General features: G+C 44.4%; 2 protein-coding genes across 5 annotated transcripts in view; one reads left to right on the top strand and one right to left on the bottom strand.

Moving 5' to 3' along the window:
• tdrd12 (tudor domain containing 12) overlaps window positions 1-8,216 on the bottom strand; it is a 30,991-nt gene extending 22,775 nt beyond the window's left edge. For all 4 annotated transcript variants that reach the window (XM_085464956.1, XM_085464955.1, XM_085464954.1 and 1 more), the window contains exons 1-7: window positions 8,125-8,216; window positions 7,850-7,905; window positions 6,988-7,149; window positions 6,769-6,905; window positions 346-465; window positions 213-268; window positions 32-117 (exon numbers count right to left, since the gene is read on the bottom strand). In XM_085464956.1, the coding sequence (XP_085321082.1) occupies window positions 32-117; window positions 213-268; window positions 346-465; window positions 6,769-6,905; window positions 6,988-7,149; window positions 7,850-7,873 (585 nt within the window). In that variant the 5' untranslated portion in view covers window positions 7,874-7,905; window positions 8,125-8,216. The remainder of the gene's footprint in view (window positions 1-31; window positions 118-212; window positions 269-345; window positions 466-6,768; window positions 6,906-6,987; window positions 7,150-7,849; window positions 7,906-8,124) is intronic.
• Window positions 8,217-8,770: 554 nt separating this feature from the next.
• On the top strand, window positions 8,771-14,247 carry faap24 (FA core complex associated protein 24). The gene is made up of 4 exons (XM_085464957.1): window positions 8,771-9,924; window positions 10,993-11,135; window positions 12,757-12,912; window positions 13,130-14,247. Exons 1-4 carry the CDS (start codon window positions 9,822-9,824, stop codon window positions 13,376-13,378), a joined length of 651 nt encoding a protein of 216 aa, XP_085321083.1. The 5' UTR covers window positions 8,771-9,821; the 3' UTR covers window positions 13,379-14,247.
• The last annotated feature ends 194 nt before the right edge of the window (window positions 14,248-14,441 follow it).

Consider the following 14,441-nt stretch of genomic DNA (forward strand, 5'->3'; position numbering starts at 1 on the left):
GCAAAATAAAGGCTTTTTAGTCAAACTTCACCTTGATGTCACCAACAGTCACGTAAAGCTTGATAGGGGTAGAGTCTGACTCAGGTTCAAGCAGCACGGCCTCCTTTAGGGTCGATGCTGTGAGATGAAAGACGAGTCGAGCTCAGAGATGCATCGCACCGAAACATAAAAACTAATGTTAATGGCGTTCAAGCAGCAGCAATAACACTCACCTTGCAGCAGCTTGTGCAGGAAGAGCGTGGCAGAGCTGTCCCACCGAGCTGACGGTCTGCAGAAAAACACAATAAATATCTGCAAATGTGCTCCGTTGTAGCCTCCAAACTACGTGAGGTGAGCTCGCCTTACTTGAGCTCTGCCTTCTCCTCAAGCAGAGACACTCGCAGGGTTGTTGGTTTGATTCCTGCCAGGTGGAACTTTTGCACCCAGAAAGGCAGCTGAAGGAAGTTTTCCATTGCCACCCGGATCCTTTCAGAGGGGATAGAGTTAAAAACCAAACAGATGCAAAAAAACCCCCCAAAAAACAAAACAAACCACATATATATATACACACACACACACACACACACACACACACACACACACACACACACACACACACAGGTCCATCATCCTATTCATGTAGCCCCTTCCGCCGGGGTTACATGAATAGGATGCAGGTGCAGGCTGTGTAAAGATGCCCCAGAGACAATCCAGCACATAACAGCAGGGTGCAAGATGCTAGCAGGCAAGGCATACATGGAACGCCATAACCAAGTGGCCGGCATAGTGTACAGGAACATCTGTGCCGAGTATAACCTGGAAGTCCCGAGGTCAAAATGGGAGATGCCCCCAAGGGTGGTGGAGAATGACCGAGCTAAGATCCTGTGGGACTTCCAGATACAGACGGACAAAATGGTGGTGGCTAACCAACCGGACATAGTGGTGGTAGACAAACAGAAGCAGACGGCCGTAGTGATCGATGTAGCGGTTCCGAATGACAGCAATATCAGGAAGAAGGAACACGAGAAGCTGGAGAAATACCAAGGGCTCAGAGAAGAGCTCGAGAGGATGTGGAGGGTGAAGGTAACGGTGGTCCCCGTGGTAATCGGAGCACTAGGTGCGGTGACTCCCAAGCCAGGCGAGTGGCTCCAGCAGATCCCGGGAATAACATCGGAGATCTCTGTCCAGAAGAGCGCAGTCCTGGGAACAGCTAAGATACTGCGCAGGACCCTCAAGCTCCCAGGCCTCTGGTAGAGGACCCGAGCTTGAAGGATCAACCGCCCGCAGGGGCGTGCTGGGTGTTTTTTTTTGTTTTGTTTTTTTCACACACCCCTGACATGAGTCTTCCTCTCATCATTCATATAACATTTGGTAGTAAATGCAGCGCAGCTCTCTGCACCTTCATGTCTAGAATCACGCAGCAGAACCAGTTTTAAAAAAACTTTTCTTTTCTTTCCTTTTTTTTTTTTTTTTTAAAGCTCCCCACAGATTTAGATTTTCAAAATAAGAGCCTAGGGGAATAAATCAGTAACGGATTATCTAAAAATGGACCTCACTCTCCTCCTATCCCAGCATCCTCCTCTGTCATACCAACCGTCTGCATGTCCTCATAAAACTCCCCTGAAGTCTTCCTATTCTCCTCCGTAACAGATAGGCCTCCTGTATTTTTGTCTCCAAACCCATAAACCAAGACTAACAGACTAACAGAAACTAACAGAAAAGGAAGAAAACAGGTGGAGGACCACGTAGCTTAATCTGACACCCCACACTCACTGCAAAGAAGGAAAAAAAGAAAGGAAATAAAGGTTCTCCATAGGATAGTGCCAAGAAATTATAATGTAAGTGACATCCAGAAATGATAGGAGCCATTTTTAAAGAAAGACAAGAACATTTAAGACAAAATAATATGAGATGATGGTTATGGAATATTTTAAAACTGACAGATTGGGTCGGCGGTGCAGACACTGTGCACCGGCTCGTTGTGGTAAAGAGAGAGCTGAGTGTAACAGCAAAGTGTTCAGTGTTCCCCAGATAAGCTGGAGGATGTCTGCACCACCCTCTCATGCACTAACACAGTCCCTCTCTTGGCACACAAAGGTCGTGTCCAAATTCATGGGCTGCATCCTCCTGAGGACCCGGCCTTCGCGGTCTACGTGGGCCGGGTCCTCAGAGGGTCGGGTAGGCCGGAAGTAAATGGCCGTGAAATTGGACGGTCTAGCCTTCAGATTAGCGTCACCGCTGTCTCGGTGGAGTTTAATAAACTCAGCCGTCAGGACACTGGCATAAATTCTCGACCGTCTCACACTTCCGTTTAATCAGTTTTCTGTTTGACGTTTATTCAGCTGTGTGAAAACCAAGGAGGAGGGGGATTAATAAAGTTTTATTTTATCTAATCTAATAACTTTAATCTCAGTCAAACCGATTTACTCACAAACAAACAAAACATTGAAAAAAGCCCAACAATAACATTTGTAGGTTGTCTAAGTGATTTATATATCACGTTTAACCCGAGTAGCGAAAGTCCGCGGTGATCTGAAAATGATGTGCCGTTCTCGGCCGCATCAGTAACCCTCGAGCTCCCGGCTAGCTGTCGAGCTGGTGGGTAGCAGACGTCTCCGAAAACGTCGAAGCACTTTTGCAAATATGTGATATCTTGATAAACCGAGCAGATATTTGAAGTTTACACAGCTACTTTCTCGCCTGAAAATATGTTAAACGTTTATTTTGTGACCCAGAAAGATTAGTATGAGTAATTTTAAAACTTAGTAGCGGCCGCCATTATTGGAAACTGGAGTTTGGCTGGGCCGCGCTATGAATTCTGGGATATGGTGGGCCACGAAGGACACACCCGTCGGCTGCATTCGGAGGAGTCTACGAATTTGAACAGCCTTCGGCGCGTCGCTGTGACGTAATCGGTCTACAAATGCGGCCTCAGGAGGATGCAGCCCATGAATTTGGACACGACCAAGGACACCGTGAAGCTCCTTCTATCCTTCTCTAAACAGTAAACGTTCCGGTCTCCATTCCACCTCCACTGGCTCCCCCCAGGGCTGTGTGCGCTCCCCCCTGCTCTTCATCATCTACACCGATGACTGCAGATCCACACAGCTCTGTCACCTGGTGAAATATGCTGACGACACAGTTCTCCTGTCAGGCCCCTCACAGCACCACGGGCCCACTCTGCAGGAGTTTGTAGAGTGGTGTGACAGATCCAAACTTGAACTGAACGTGAGCAAAACCAAAGAGATGGTGGTGACCTTCTCCAGTAGGCAGCCACCACCACCATCCACGGGAAGCCAGTGGAAGTAGTTGAGGAGTACAAATACCTGGGAACCATCTTTGACAACCTCCTGAAATTCTCTGCCAAGACAGAGGAGATTCTCAGGAAGTGCCACCGATGGCTATACCTCCTTAGGAAACTCAACTCCTTTGGAGTCAGCACACCCATCATGATGACTTTACTACGCCTTCCTGGAAAGCATCATGACCTTCTCCATTACCTGCTGGTTCCACTCCCTCAGCCTTCAGAACAAGAACAGACTGCAGCACACTGCATCAGTGTGCTCTAAAATCATTGGCCTGCCTGCCAGAACTCTGGCGCAGGTTTTCAACCAACAGGCACTTATAATGATAATGGTTGTAGCCGCTGCGATGCTTTCGACCACAACAGGCACAGCTAGATGACATCATCAACATGCGCTATCGCGATATAGTCAAAATCTCTATTGTTGGCCAAATTCATATCGTTCCTATCGTATATCGTTTATATCGCCCACCCCTACTTGAGACTCCAAACACGGTAAACCTCACAAATTTCTCACGTATCAAAACTGTCTCTCTCTTTCGCTCACTCCTAAAACTTCCCCCTCTTCCCAAACAACCAGATGCCACATGTTGCCATATCATTTTTTTGATTGGTCAACATGGTACATTTTTCCACCAATAGAGAAGGAGTTGTTGTTTTCTTTTTTCACCAATAACTGTTGTTTTTCACTCACAAGCAAAGCGTGTTTGCTAGCGCTTAGAAAACGCCGTTTTCTACACTGCAGACTTCTCCCACAATTCCACCCAGTGCTTCCTGCAGAAGTTCTCTGATGACTCTGCAATAGTCGGCCTCATCACTGATGGGGACGACAAGGAGTACAGAGGTCTGACCCAAGACTTTGTGGACTGGTGCCAGCTGAACTACCTCCAGATCAACGCCAGTAAAACCAAGGAGCTGGTGGTAGACTTCCGCAGGCACAAGCATTCTCCACTGCAACCACTGAACATCCAGGGTATGGACATTGAGGCTGTGGACAGCTACAGGTACCTTGGTGTTCATCTGAACAATAGACTGGACTGGACTCATAACTCAGACGCCCTCTACAGGAAAGGGCAGAGCAGGCTGTACCTGCTGCGGAGACTCAGGTCGTTTGGAGTGGAGGGCCCACTCCTGAAGACCTTCTATGACTCTGTGGTGGCTTCTGCTATCTTTTATGGCGTGGTCTGCTGGGGCGGCAGCATCTCTGCTGGGGACAGGAAGAGACTGAACAGGGTGATCCGAAGGGCCAGCTCTGTTCTAGGATGCCCTCTGGACCCAGTGGAGGTGGTGAGTGACAGGAGAAGCTGTCATCCCTGATGGACAACATCTCCCACCCCATGCAGCAGACTGTGACAGCACTGAGCAGCTCCTTCAGTGGGAGACTGCGGCACCCACGGTGTGGGACGGAGAGATTTCGCAGGTCTTTCCTCCCCACTGCTGTCAGACTCCATAATAAAGACTTTAACTGATCAAACACACACATCCATACATATGCAATAACACTAAGTGCAATAATCCTTTCTGTCATCGTTGTATTTTTACTCAGTTGTATATAGTATTTGTATTTGTATTCTATTTTTATCTTATTGTATATTTATTCTATTTTATTCTACTGTATATAGTATTTTATTTTATTCTATTCTGTACAGTTGTGTACTGTATTTATTCTTATTGTATTCTAATTTTTGCCTCATAACTTTTGCACTGTCCACTTCCTGCTGTGACAAAACAAATTTCCCACGTGTGGGACTAATAAAGGTTATCTTATCTTATCTTTTACAGTTTCTTCCCGGAGTAAACGCCACTGTTTTATTGAAAACAAAAAACATCGGTTTTACGTGGCCTATCACACAATTTAAACACTGGTATACAGTTTGAAGTCCGCACGTTCGACCCAAGTTGAAATGGAGACTCTGGGCCCGTCGACCCCAGAGGGTTAACCAGAAAGCCTTAAGTTGGCTAGTTATGTATCAGGCTAATGTTTAAAGCTTTCACTTGAGTAAATTAACTCATATTACTGCTAAATAATGTTAGCTAAGTTCACAGCATATTCCATAACAGCGCTGCCATACTGCATCACACTCAGTGCATTTCAATCATTTCTCCAGCGAGTCTGATAGCAAAATAATAATCATAATTTTAAAAAATAGCGTGTGTAACGTACACGTACTGGAAAATTATTTACTAGGACTCAACTATCATGCGACTGGAGAGCGCAAACTCCGCCATTGTTGTTTTCCATCAAACACTCATTAAAACAGCGACCTACAGGAATGTTAGCGCAGCGGTCTCCAACATTTTTTGCGCCACGGACCGGTTTATGCCCGACAATATTTTCACCGACCGGCCTTTAAGGTGTCGCGGATAAATACAACAAAATAAAACTAGTACCGGTACCGAAAAAAAGGAGATTTATTCATAACACACGTGAAAAGACCCAGGAAAACTGAGTAAACGATAAAAACCCTGAAAACCACACATTTCACACCTGAGCCTCAACTCTCGGCCCGGTACCGGTCCGAGGCCCGGGGACCGCTGTGTTAGCGCACTCATCCTCGACTGTCCGAGGGAGGGGTGGGGTCACATATTGAAACAGACACAAGGCAGCCAGGCGGGGAAAATTTGCCTCTACAGTTTGCGACTCATTTTATTTCTCTGATAAGAAAACTATTCAATCAGATAGTTATTTGTGGTGAATGAAATACAGCTACACTTTCAAGCACCACATCTGATATTCAAGCACTTTTCAAACCTTGAAAAGACAACATTAAAATCCAAGTATTTTCAATGATTTCAAGCACCCGTACGAACCCTGTCATTTCAATGCTCCCCTCTGGGCGGCGCCTCCGCTGCATTTCCTGCAGGACTGAGAGGAGGAGCGCCACCTTTGTCCCCAAAGCCCCTCTGCTTTTTAGCTCCAGCCGATAAGAACATTTCCAACACCAGAAACATAAACTACTCTACGCTCTTTATACTGCCAACACTTTACTCCATTTTAGTCACTTACAGTTATTTATTCACCTTTCAGTCACTTTAATTTTGAAATTGTGTACTTTTAAAACTGTGTATATCCTGTGTATTTATTATCTCACTCTTTTTGCCTGTTTAGGCACTGTCCTTATCTTCAATGTCATGCTGCTCTGTTGTATCTTAATTGCCCCTTGGGGATAAATAAAGTCTCTCTGATTCTGAAGTCTGTGTGTGGGAAGCCATGTTTTAGCAGTATCAGTTATGTTAAATGTGTTAAATATGAGGATTATCAGTTAGATTTAACCTGAAACCTTATATTTTATTCTGAAGCACTTAAATCTAACCAGCTTTAAAGGCGCTGCAAAGTCTAACTGAAGGCCCAACAGGTTTAAGATTACAGGCTGAAAATGTTCTTGCATGAAGCCTAAAGATATATTGTGTCCACTATTCTGACCCGACTGTTGTGTGTGTGATATGAGGTGGAAGCAGTTTTTCCCAAGCTGCTCTGGTCTTACTGCTCTGAGGGGACGACGACTTTCTCTCCGTGGTCGACCAGAAAGCAACAAGCTTGACAGGAAACAGAGTCCACGAAGATCGACTCCACCACGGCCCGAAACCACGACTTCTTTACCGCCCAGTACACCACATACACCTGACAGGAAAACACACACAAATCTCCTTACTCTATCACCTCGCCCAACGCAGGAGCGACAATGTTTCTGACGTCTTGATACCCGTCCTTCCTCCAACGACGTAGGCTTTAGCGTGCACACGTCCTGCGTGGTGTCGCGGTAGAAGAGGTTCATCTGAAAATGTAGCTTTTTGTAATGTTCTGAAGTCTCCACATCGCCGCTGAGACCCAAAATGGCACCCCAGAGACACGATGGGTTCTCCACCTGCAGAGTTCAGTTTGAAGTACACATCATCATCACTGTGCTGCATAGAAAGGTATGTTTTGCACCTCTTGATGCTCAGCTTGAACTTCACTTAAATAACTTACATTTTGACAAATTAAAGAAAATAAAGTCTTCAATCTTTGCATTTCATTATTACACTTATTTTGTTTCACCCTCTCCCAGTGACATGTGACAAATTTCCCACGTGGGGAACTAATAAAGGCTATCTTCTGTTATGGAGGTGACAAGTAATCACACCTGAAACACCTTTGTGATAAGTGATATTTTAAAGGTTTAACCCTTTAGCACATGAATCATGACAACCACAATCAAGATTTTTTTATTCATCTTTAGGCATGAAAAGACGGTTTTTGAATTTCAGTTTTTTTTAAACATACTTTTCTAAGATTTGGTTGGTTTTTTTTACATGTCCACTTAGGTGGCTACCACTCCACGGGCTGACCAGTGGGTGGCAGAGTATGAAGGGACACATGTGTCCAATGTAGTGTTTTATGTGCAAATACACCATCAACACTGACACAAATACAAGAAAACAGCCTTTGAATAGCTGTCCACTGTAGTGACCACTGTGCGTGAAAGGGTTAAATACACCAACTACATCTGCTGGGCATCAAAACTGAACCCGTGAGCCACGTTTAGCTAATTAAAGCAGTAACACAGCCATTAAAGGATCACGTACCTTCAGAACAGATATTTTCACCATTTCTTTATTTCGTCAGTCCGAAAGCAGCGACACTGGAAGAAAACAGTCGGATTTAACAGATTTACCGTTTCTCGAACGCCAACTGTTTAAACTTGAGCCCCGTTAGCTAACGTTAGCTCGCCAGCTACGCTCCGTTTTACTGAAATTTCAAATGATAAAAAGAAGAAGAAACATTTTTCAGTCTTCGGTTAAAACAACTTTTTCCCTGTAACTTGTTTCTGTTTAGCGTCGAATTCGCAGGTCGAACGTACCTGTTTGTGGGCGAAAGCAGCAGCGAGTGTAAGGCGCGAAGAAAGGCAGACGGAGGGGTCAGTGCCGAGTCTGACCGGTAGAGGGCGCTACGGTGCCAGCCTTTTCCTTATTGTAAAAATTTATTTATTTTGTATTAATTTTATCCATTAAAATATGTTCGTGTATAAAACATGATTGAAGAAAAGGCTGGGAAATTTACCAAATAAATTCCAAGAAAGAAAGCTTAATAATTTACAAGAAAAAATAAAAATAATAAATGAGAATAAAAATAAGATTAAGAAATTCCTATAAAAAATATATTAAAATATAATAATAATATATAATATAATAAAATAATTTTAATTTAAAAGAAAAAAACGCCATAAAACCCGATTCCCTAAGAGGAAAAACCCACAAAAAAACGTTAGAAAAAAATCTTTAAAAAAGGGGGGGAGGCGGAGGGGGATCTAGGAGAGAAAAAAAAAACACAAATATTTTTAGCACGCATTTTGTCATTTTTACACTGTCCGATGACAAAAGAACTTCCCTCGGGATAAATAAAGTTCTTATATTATCTAGGCCGTGCAGGTGCGCTCTTCCTCCTGTCCTCCAGGGGGCGACGTGGAGGTGTATGTCCGTCATCTGAACACAGGCAGGAAAGGAGGAAAAGAAATGGGGGATTGTGACATTACAAACTGGCATTGAATTACTGGGCAAGTTTACAAGGACATGGTCAAGATCATCCGACAAAAACTGTTTTCCAACCGTGCTGGGATAAAGAGAAAGGTGAACTGAAGAGCTTTGGGTGGACAGTGGGACAGAAAGCAGCTGAACTTAATCTGGACAAGATCAACATAAGTCAAACAGCACCGTTGCCTACAATACCACCATGGATGCTCCCTGATGCAGTAGCATATTTCACATTGTTAAACAAAAAGAACAAGGAGAGGGGGTTTATCTTCACATACAGCGCAGGAATATATTAATCAGTATTGTAGTTATGTCAAAATCTACATAGATGCATCAAAGAATACAGCCAACCAAAGCGGGATAGCATTTATTGTTCCTGAATTTAATATCAAAGTAGGGAAAAGGATCAGTGACGATTTATCAGTGTGCACAGGAGAAATGGTTTCATTATTGTTAGCAGTCCAGTGGATTGAAGAAACAAAACCACTAAGTTCTGTGATATGTTCAGACTCGAGCTCATCACCGGCCGGTCTGCAAGACAGTCACTCAGAATGCAGACTGACATTCTGATAGAGATCCAGCAAACATTACTCAGAATAATTATGATGGGGCTTGTGGTCACATTCTTATGGTTACCAGCACATCATGAAGTTAAAGGAAATGAAACGACAAATAGGACAGCAAAAGAAGCAACAAGGAGACCGATGGTAGGTATGGATATTAGTGTTAGTGGGACGGAGCTCAAGAGTAGAATGGGATACAAAATGAAGGAAAGGTGGCAAAAGCAAGCGGAGGAAGAGAGGAAAGGGCGATGGTTTTACAAAGTCCAATTTTTTGTCATTTCGGTCCACACTCCACACCAGCTGGTGGCGGTAGTGCACCATTTTGCTGTTTGCCAACTGCCAATAAAACCTATAAAGAAGAAGAAGGAGGAAGCGAGTTAACTTATGGAGGCAAAAGCGAACCCTGGTAGCTAACGTCCTACAGTCACCCAAGGCAACTTTAACCCGCTGTGGCGCTCAGCTGCATGGAGAACAAAGCGCCTGAGCTGCTTAACGCGGTTCCTCCTTACGGACACATGATCTGCAGCGACAAATGGAGAAATTCGTCCTTCATTCAGGGTTTGAAAGGTAAATAAGCACCACGAACCCGGAGTAATAAATATTCACCAAAAATCAGACGAGAACCCGCCTTTAACGTTTTATTATAAAAGTACTGACTTTTAATACTTTTAAGGTTGTGTTTATGGGGGGAGTTCTGCATGAAACGCAAAACGCGTGTAGATGTGAAGCCTTATTTTATAGTTCCTGAATTATTTATACTGTGTTAAGTATAGTTTATTTTCAATAGAACATATTTTTTGATGCCAGAGTTTAATGTTAATGTTCAAATATGATGATAATAATATTTTCAAACAAATTCATGCTCTCAGAATTTATTATTAAACTTCAGCTACACTTTTTAAATGATATATTCATAAAACTCATAGTATCAGATATTTGGCCTAAAATTGAATGACAGCTTACGTAGCTCTGTAAATATAGCTATTTGATTTCATCACAAAAATCTGTATTTTATGAGCAATAACAGCAGAGGGCTGCAACTTGGCAGTTTTTCTCTTATTAAGATGTGAATCAGTGAGGTGGTCAGACTGGAAGCATTTGGTGAGTTGACATAAAGTACAGTGCTTTAAAAGCGTCGTGTCGATGTGCAGAACCCAGCAGCATGAACAGCTCGATTTCCCTGTGTTTAAACTGTCCAACAACACTCCTGAGGTTCAGTACGGTGAAATACCTCAGTCACTTTATTACTGATCAAATGAATGATGACGACACATACAGACAGCGGTGTGAGTTCTATGTGCAGGCAGCTTCTCTTCAGTTTCAGTTAAAGCGGCTTTAATTGCACACCGTTATATACTGCCCCCTTGTGGTCGTCTGACGCGCAACGTAGAATGCAGAAGCCGCTTGTTGCATGTAATGATGCAGTGAGGGGGCAGTGTCAGTCAGATGTTTGTAGCTGTGGGTGTTTGGACTTTTAAAGCACTTTTAAGAAATGTAATGTTTGCTTTTAGAGAAGGACTGGATGGCTCTAGTAACAGTATGCTTTTAGCACCCACAGATCCACACACAGTGAGTGCTTCCCGCTCTGGCTAAAGTGTTTGTGTATTTAGTGCAATGAATTTGCATCTGCTGCAGGTGGAGGTGTGAAAATCATCTTTGAGACTGAGCTCGGAGTGACAGATTTCCTCCTGCCCAACAAAAGCAGTGTCCTCTACATCTCTGAGTGTGACATCATCGCAGGAAGCAGCTACAAGAGGAAGGTGGTTCGCTACAGGAACGTAAGTTTGATGTGGAACCTGGAAGCTTCTCGATGATGTTCAGGGGCCCGTTCTTCGTACCTCGCTAAGTAGGTTAGCCGGATTAGATTGTTGACGATTTCGCGTGATCCTGGATCAGTCGGTTCCCCGAAGCTCATCCGGGACTTGCTGTCATAGCAACAGAGCCGTAAGCGTAAACCTGCTCGGGAGCAGGTTTACTTTATGTAAACAGGATTAGATCGCGGCCACGCAGGTATGCCCGCTTCATTTATACGAAAGCAACAGCGATATTCCACCACTGTTTCACCATAAATAAATATTATCAATGTAACTAAAGATAATGCAGCACTTGATCCTTTTATTGATGTCACACAGATACATACAGGTCATTCCCTAAAAAAGGGAAATGTACTATTAACATCCTATTACATGTATGTGATTATTACAGATGTAATTCATATTTCAGAGTAGTAATTGTAAATTACTTCGTGTAATCAAGATGAGAGACCACGGCTATAAAAGCGAAGGTGGATTTGGGAAGTCTGTCGCAGCCATGTCCTGTCCGTATACGCGACCAACCCATTGCGGAAGGTGCAAGATTGATAAGGAGAGTCCTCAGAATCCAGCGTATATTGCGGGACAGACAGGATCCTTTAGCTCAGCGCGACAGTGTGCTCATAGAGAGATATCGATTTTCCCGTGAGGGTATTATTTACTTAACCAACTTGTTGACGAGGGGGTGCAGGACCACCACCTGTCTTTTTTTCCTCTGCCCTTTTCTTGGTTGCTGTTATGAACAAACTAACAGAGTATTACAGGCCAGTATTACCTTGCCAAGAGACGCAAAGCAATCTAAGAGATAAATATTACCATTCTGTAGAATACTCCTGTATTCCACTTTTACTTGTTCCCATGTTCTTGTGGGTCCTGTTGTGGCTCTAATGTGAAAGGGGATATAATATAACATATTATAATATAATATAATGCCATATGATATTGGACAATATAGTGTCATATGATAGATCTACCCTACCGCCTACTGGTGTTGGCCAGAGGGGCCGATGGCGCGATATGGCAGCCTGGCTACAACCGTAGCTGCCTCCACCAGTGTGTGAATGTGGGAGTGAATGAATAGTGGTATCGTAAAGCGCTTTGGGTGCCTTGGAAAGCGCTATATAAACCCAATCCATTATTATTATTATTATTAAATTACCTACGAGTTTGATTTGTCAGCAACTTTCTGCCAGCCCTCTCTCCTTGCTTTTGCAGCCTTTGCAGTGTTCCGTTGCGTTTTAATTAAACTCTGAAACTCCTGAAATCCCTCACTCATGAGTTCTTGCTCTGCTGCCGGAAAATACCGAGCACGCCCCTTCGACATTTTCGCCGACCAATCAGCGGGTTGCCGATCAATGTTTCTACTATCGATGCGTAGCCCCTTTTACGACACCCAGTGATGTCACATTCCTGCGTCCAGCTGTAGTAATCGTCAACAGCAGGTGTGTTCGGGGAACCGGATTAGCGAGCTCACGGTTAGCGCGATGATTTGATCTTGGATGCGTCATTTGATCTTGGATGTAGTAAGCGACGTACGAAGAACGGGCCCCTGGTTGATATTGGAGGCGCTCCTCGTGTTTGTTTTCAGGCTGGGAGCAGCTTCCAGGAGCTGGTGTTGGTGGAGAAGACCAGACTCAGCGAGCAGTACTTCCCCGCTGTGCAGAAGTTTGTGGTGTTTGACCTCGGCCTGTCTCTGCTGCCCATCAGCGGGCAGGCCGACGCCTCACAGCTCATCGCTCAGATGGTAAGATTTCCAGAATGTGTTGATTTTTAGTCCTTAACTCTGGGTTACGGTACATAAAATCATTTTGCGTTGTTTTTCTCTATGATGTCACATTTTGTAAGTGTGTCATAAAAATATTAAACCCTGCGTAACAAAAAGGATTCAAACCAATCAGAACAAAAGACCAATCAAAGCTGGCCTTCTTGTTGAATTTGAGGCTTGTTCTTGTTGTCTCCAGGTTCACGGGGAGGGTCGGGAGAACCCCTTCAGGAGGAAGAGCTCGTCCCGCCTGCTGGACCCTCTGGTCCTGGCTCTGGTCCAGCAGATCCCCGGGGTGGGCAAGGTCAAAGCTCTGGTGCTGTTGCGGCACTTCTCCAGCATCCAGCAGCTCTGCAACGCCTCCCCCGGCGAGCTGGAGCCCATCGTGGGCCAGGCTGGCGCTCAGCAGATCCATAGCTTCTTCCACAAACACACTGCCGGGACCTGAACAGCTCAGTTCAGATTACAGTGGCCAAAATCCAGCCTTGAGACTGAAGTTCCTGCAGCATCGATTCACACTGAGAGACAACAGTCCTGGTTCCCAGAGCTGAGATGTCTGCACGAGGAGGCTGAAGAAAATGTTTTTACTCTGGCTTGCAGTTGCTGGTTAGGTTGAAGCAATAAAACCTGCACGGTTAAAATGAGGTAAAGGTTGGCGTTTGGGGGAGAATAACCCCGTCGCAGCAGGAATCCTGATCCATCTCACTAATAGAAAAAAACCGTAGTTTAAATTGACGAGTAAATCAGGATTATTTGACACCCCAGGAATGAGAACAGTCACTGGACGATCAGGGCCATCACTCCTGATCAGAGCCGGGTGACCATGACCTGCACAGCAAACGGCACTTTTCACAGTGGTGCCTCAGGTCAGGCACGCTCCTCATCTTCATCGACATTCACGGTGTTTGCATCCTGAGATGTGTGAGAGCGAAGGCTTCCTGCAAACTGCCTGACGTGTGTCGCTCTAAACCAGGCGCCAGGCTGATGCAAGAATTACTCGCACATTTGTGTCTCTGAGACGACGGTTTGCAGCGCAGCCTTCAGCGTGAGCAGGAAGCGTTGGAGGCAGCGTTAACCTAACATGTTGCCCAGTGTGTTCCCAACTGTCACTGGCCACAGAGCTGAGCCTGAGCTAATTCCACGACTCGGTTCATGTGCCGATTTTTACTCTGCATTATTTATTTTGACCTGAATGATGGTTCAGTTTTAAAGGACGGACTCGGACATCAGTTTGCCTCCTGAGCAGAGAAAAGTTTCCAGATTTTGAATGCATGCAAAACTGTTTTCTACGACTGTGAAATAAAAATAAAAACAAAGTTTCGCATTTTTTCTTTTTATTGCTTTAAAAATACCTGAAAGTATTATTCTGATGAAATGAGCTGCAGGTTATTCCTGTGTGACCGACTCATTTCAGTCGGAGGATACTAACACATGCACAGACTGCATATGTTGGGGTGTGTGTTACACTTTGAAATTTGGCACACTCGACTACATTAATATCTGTAACTTTA

Source organism: Copadichromis virginalis, linkage group LG7, assembly GCF_057382275.1.
Source record: "Copadichromis virginalis isolate Kocher_CV1m ecotype Utaka linkage group LG7, C_Virginalis_male_GT1.1, whole genome shotgun sequence".
Taxonomy (NCBI): domain Eukaryota; kingdom Metazoa; phylum Chordata; class Actinopteri; order Cichliformes; family Cichlidae; genus Copadichromis; species Copadichromis virginalis.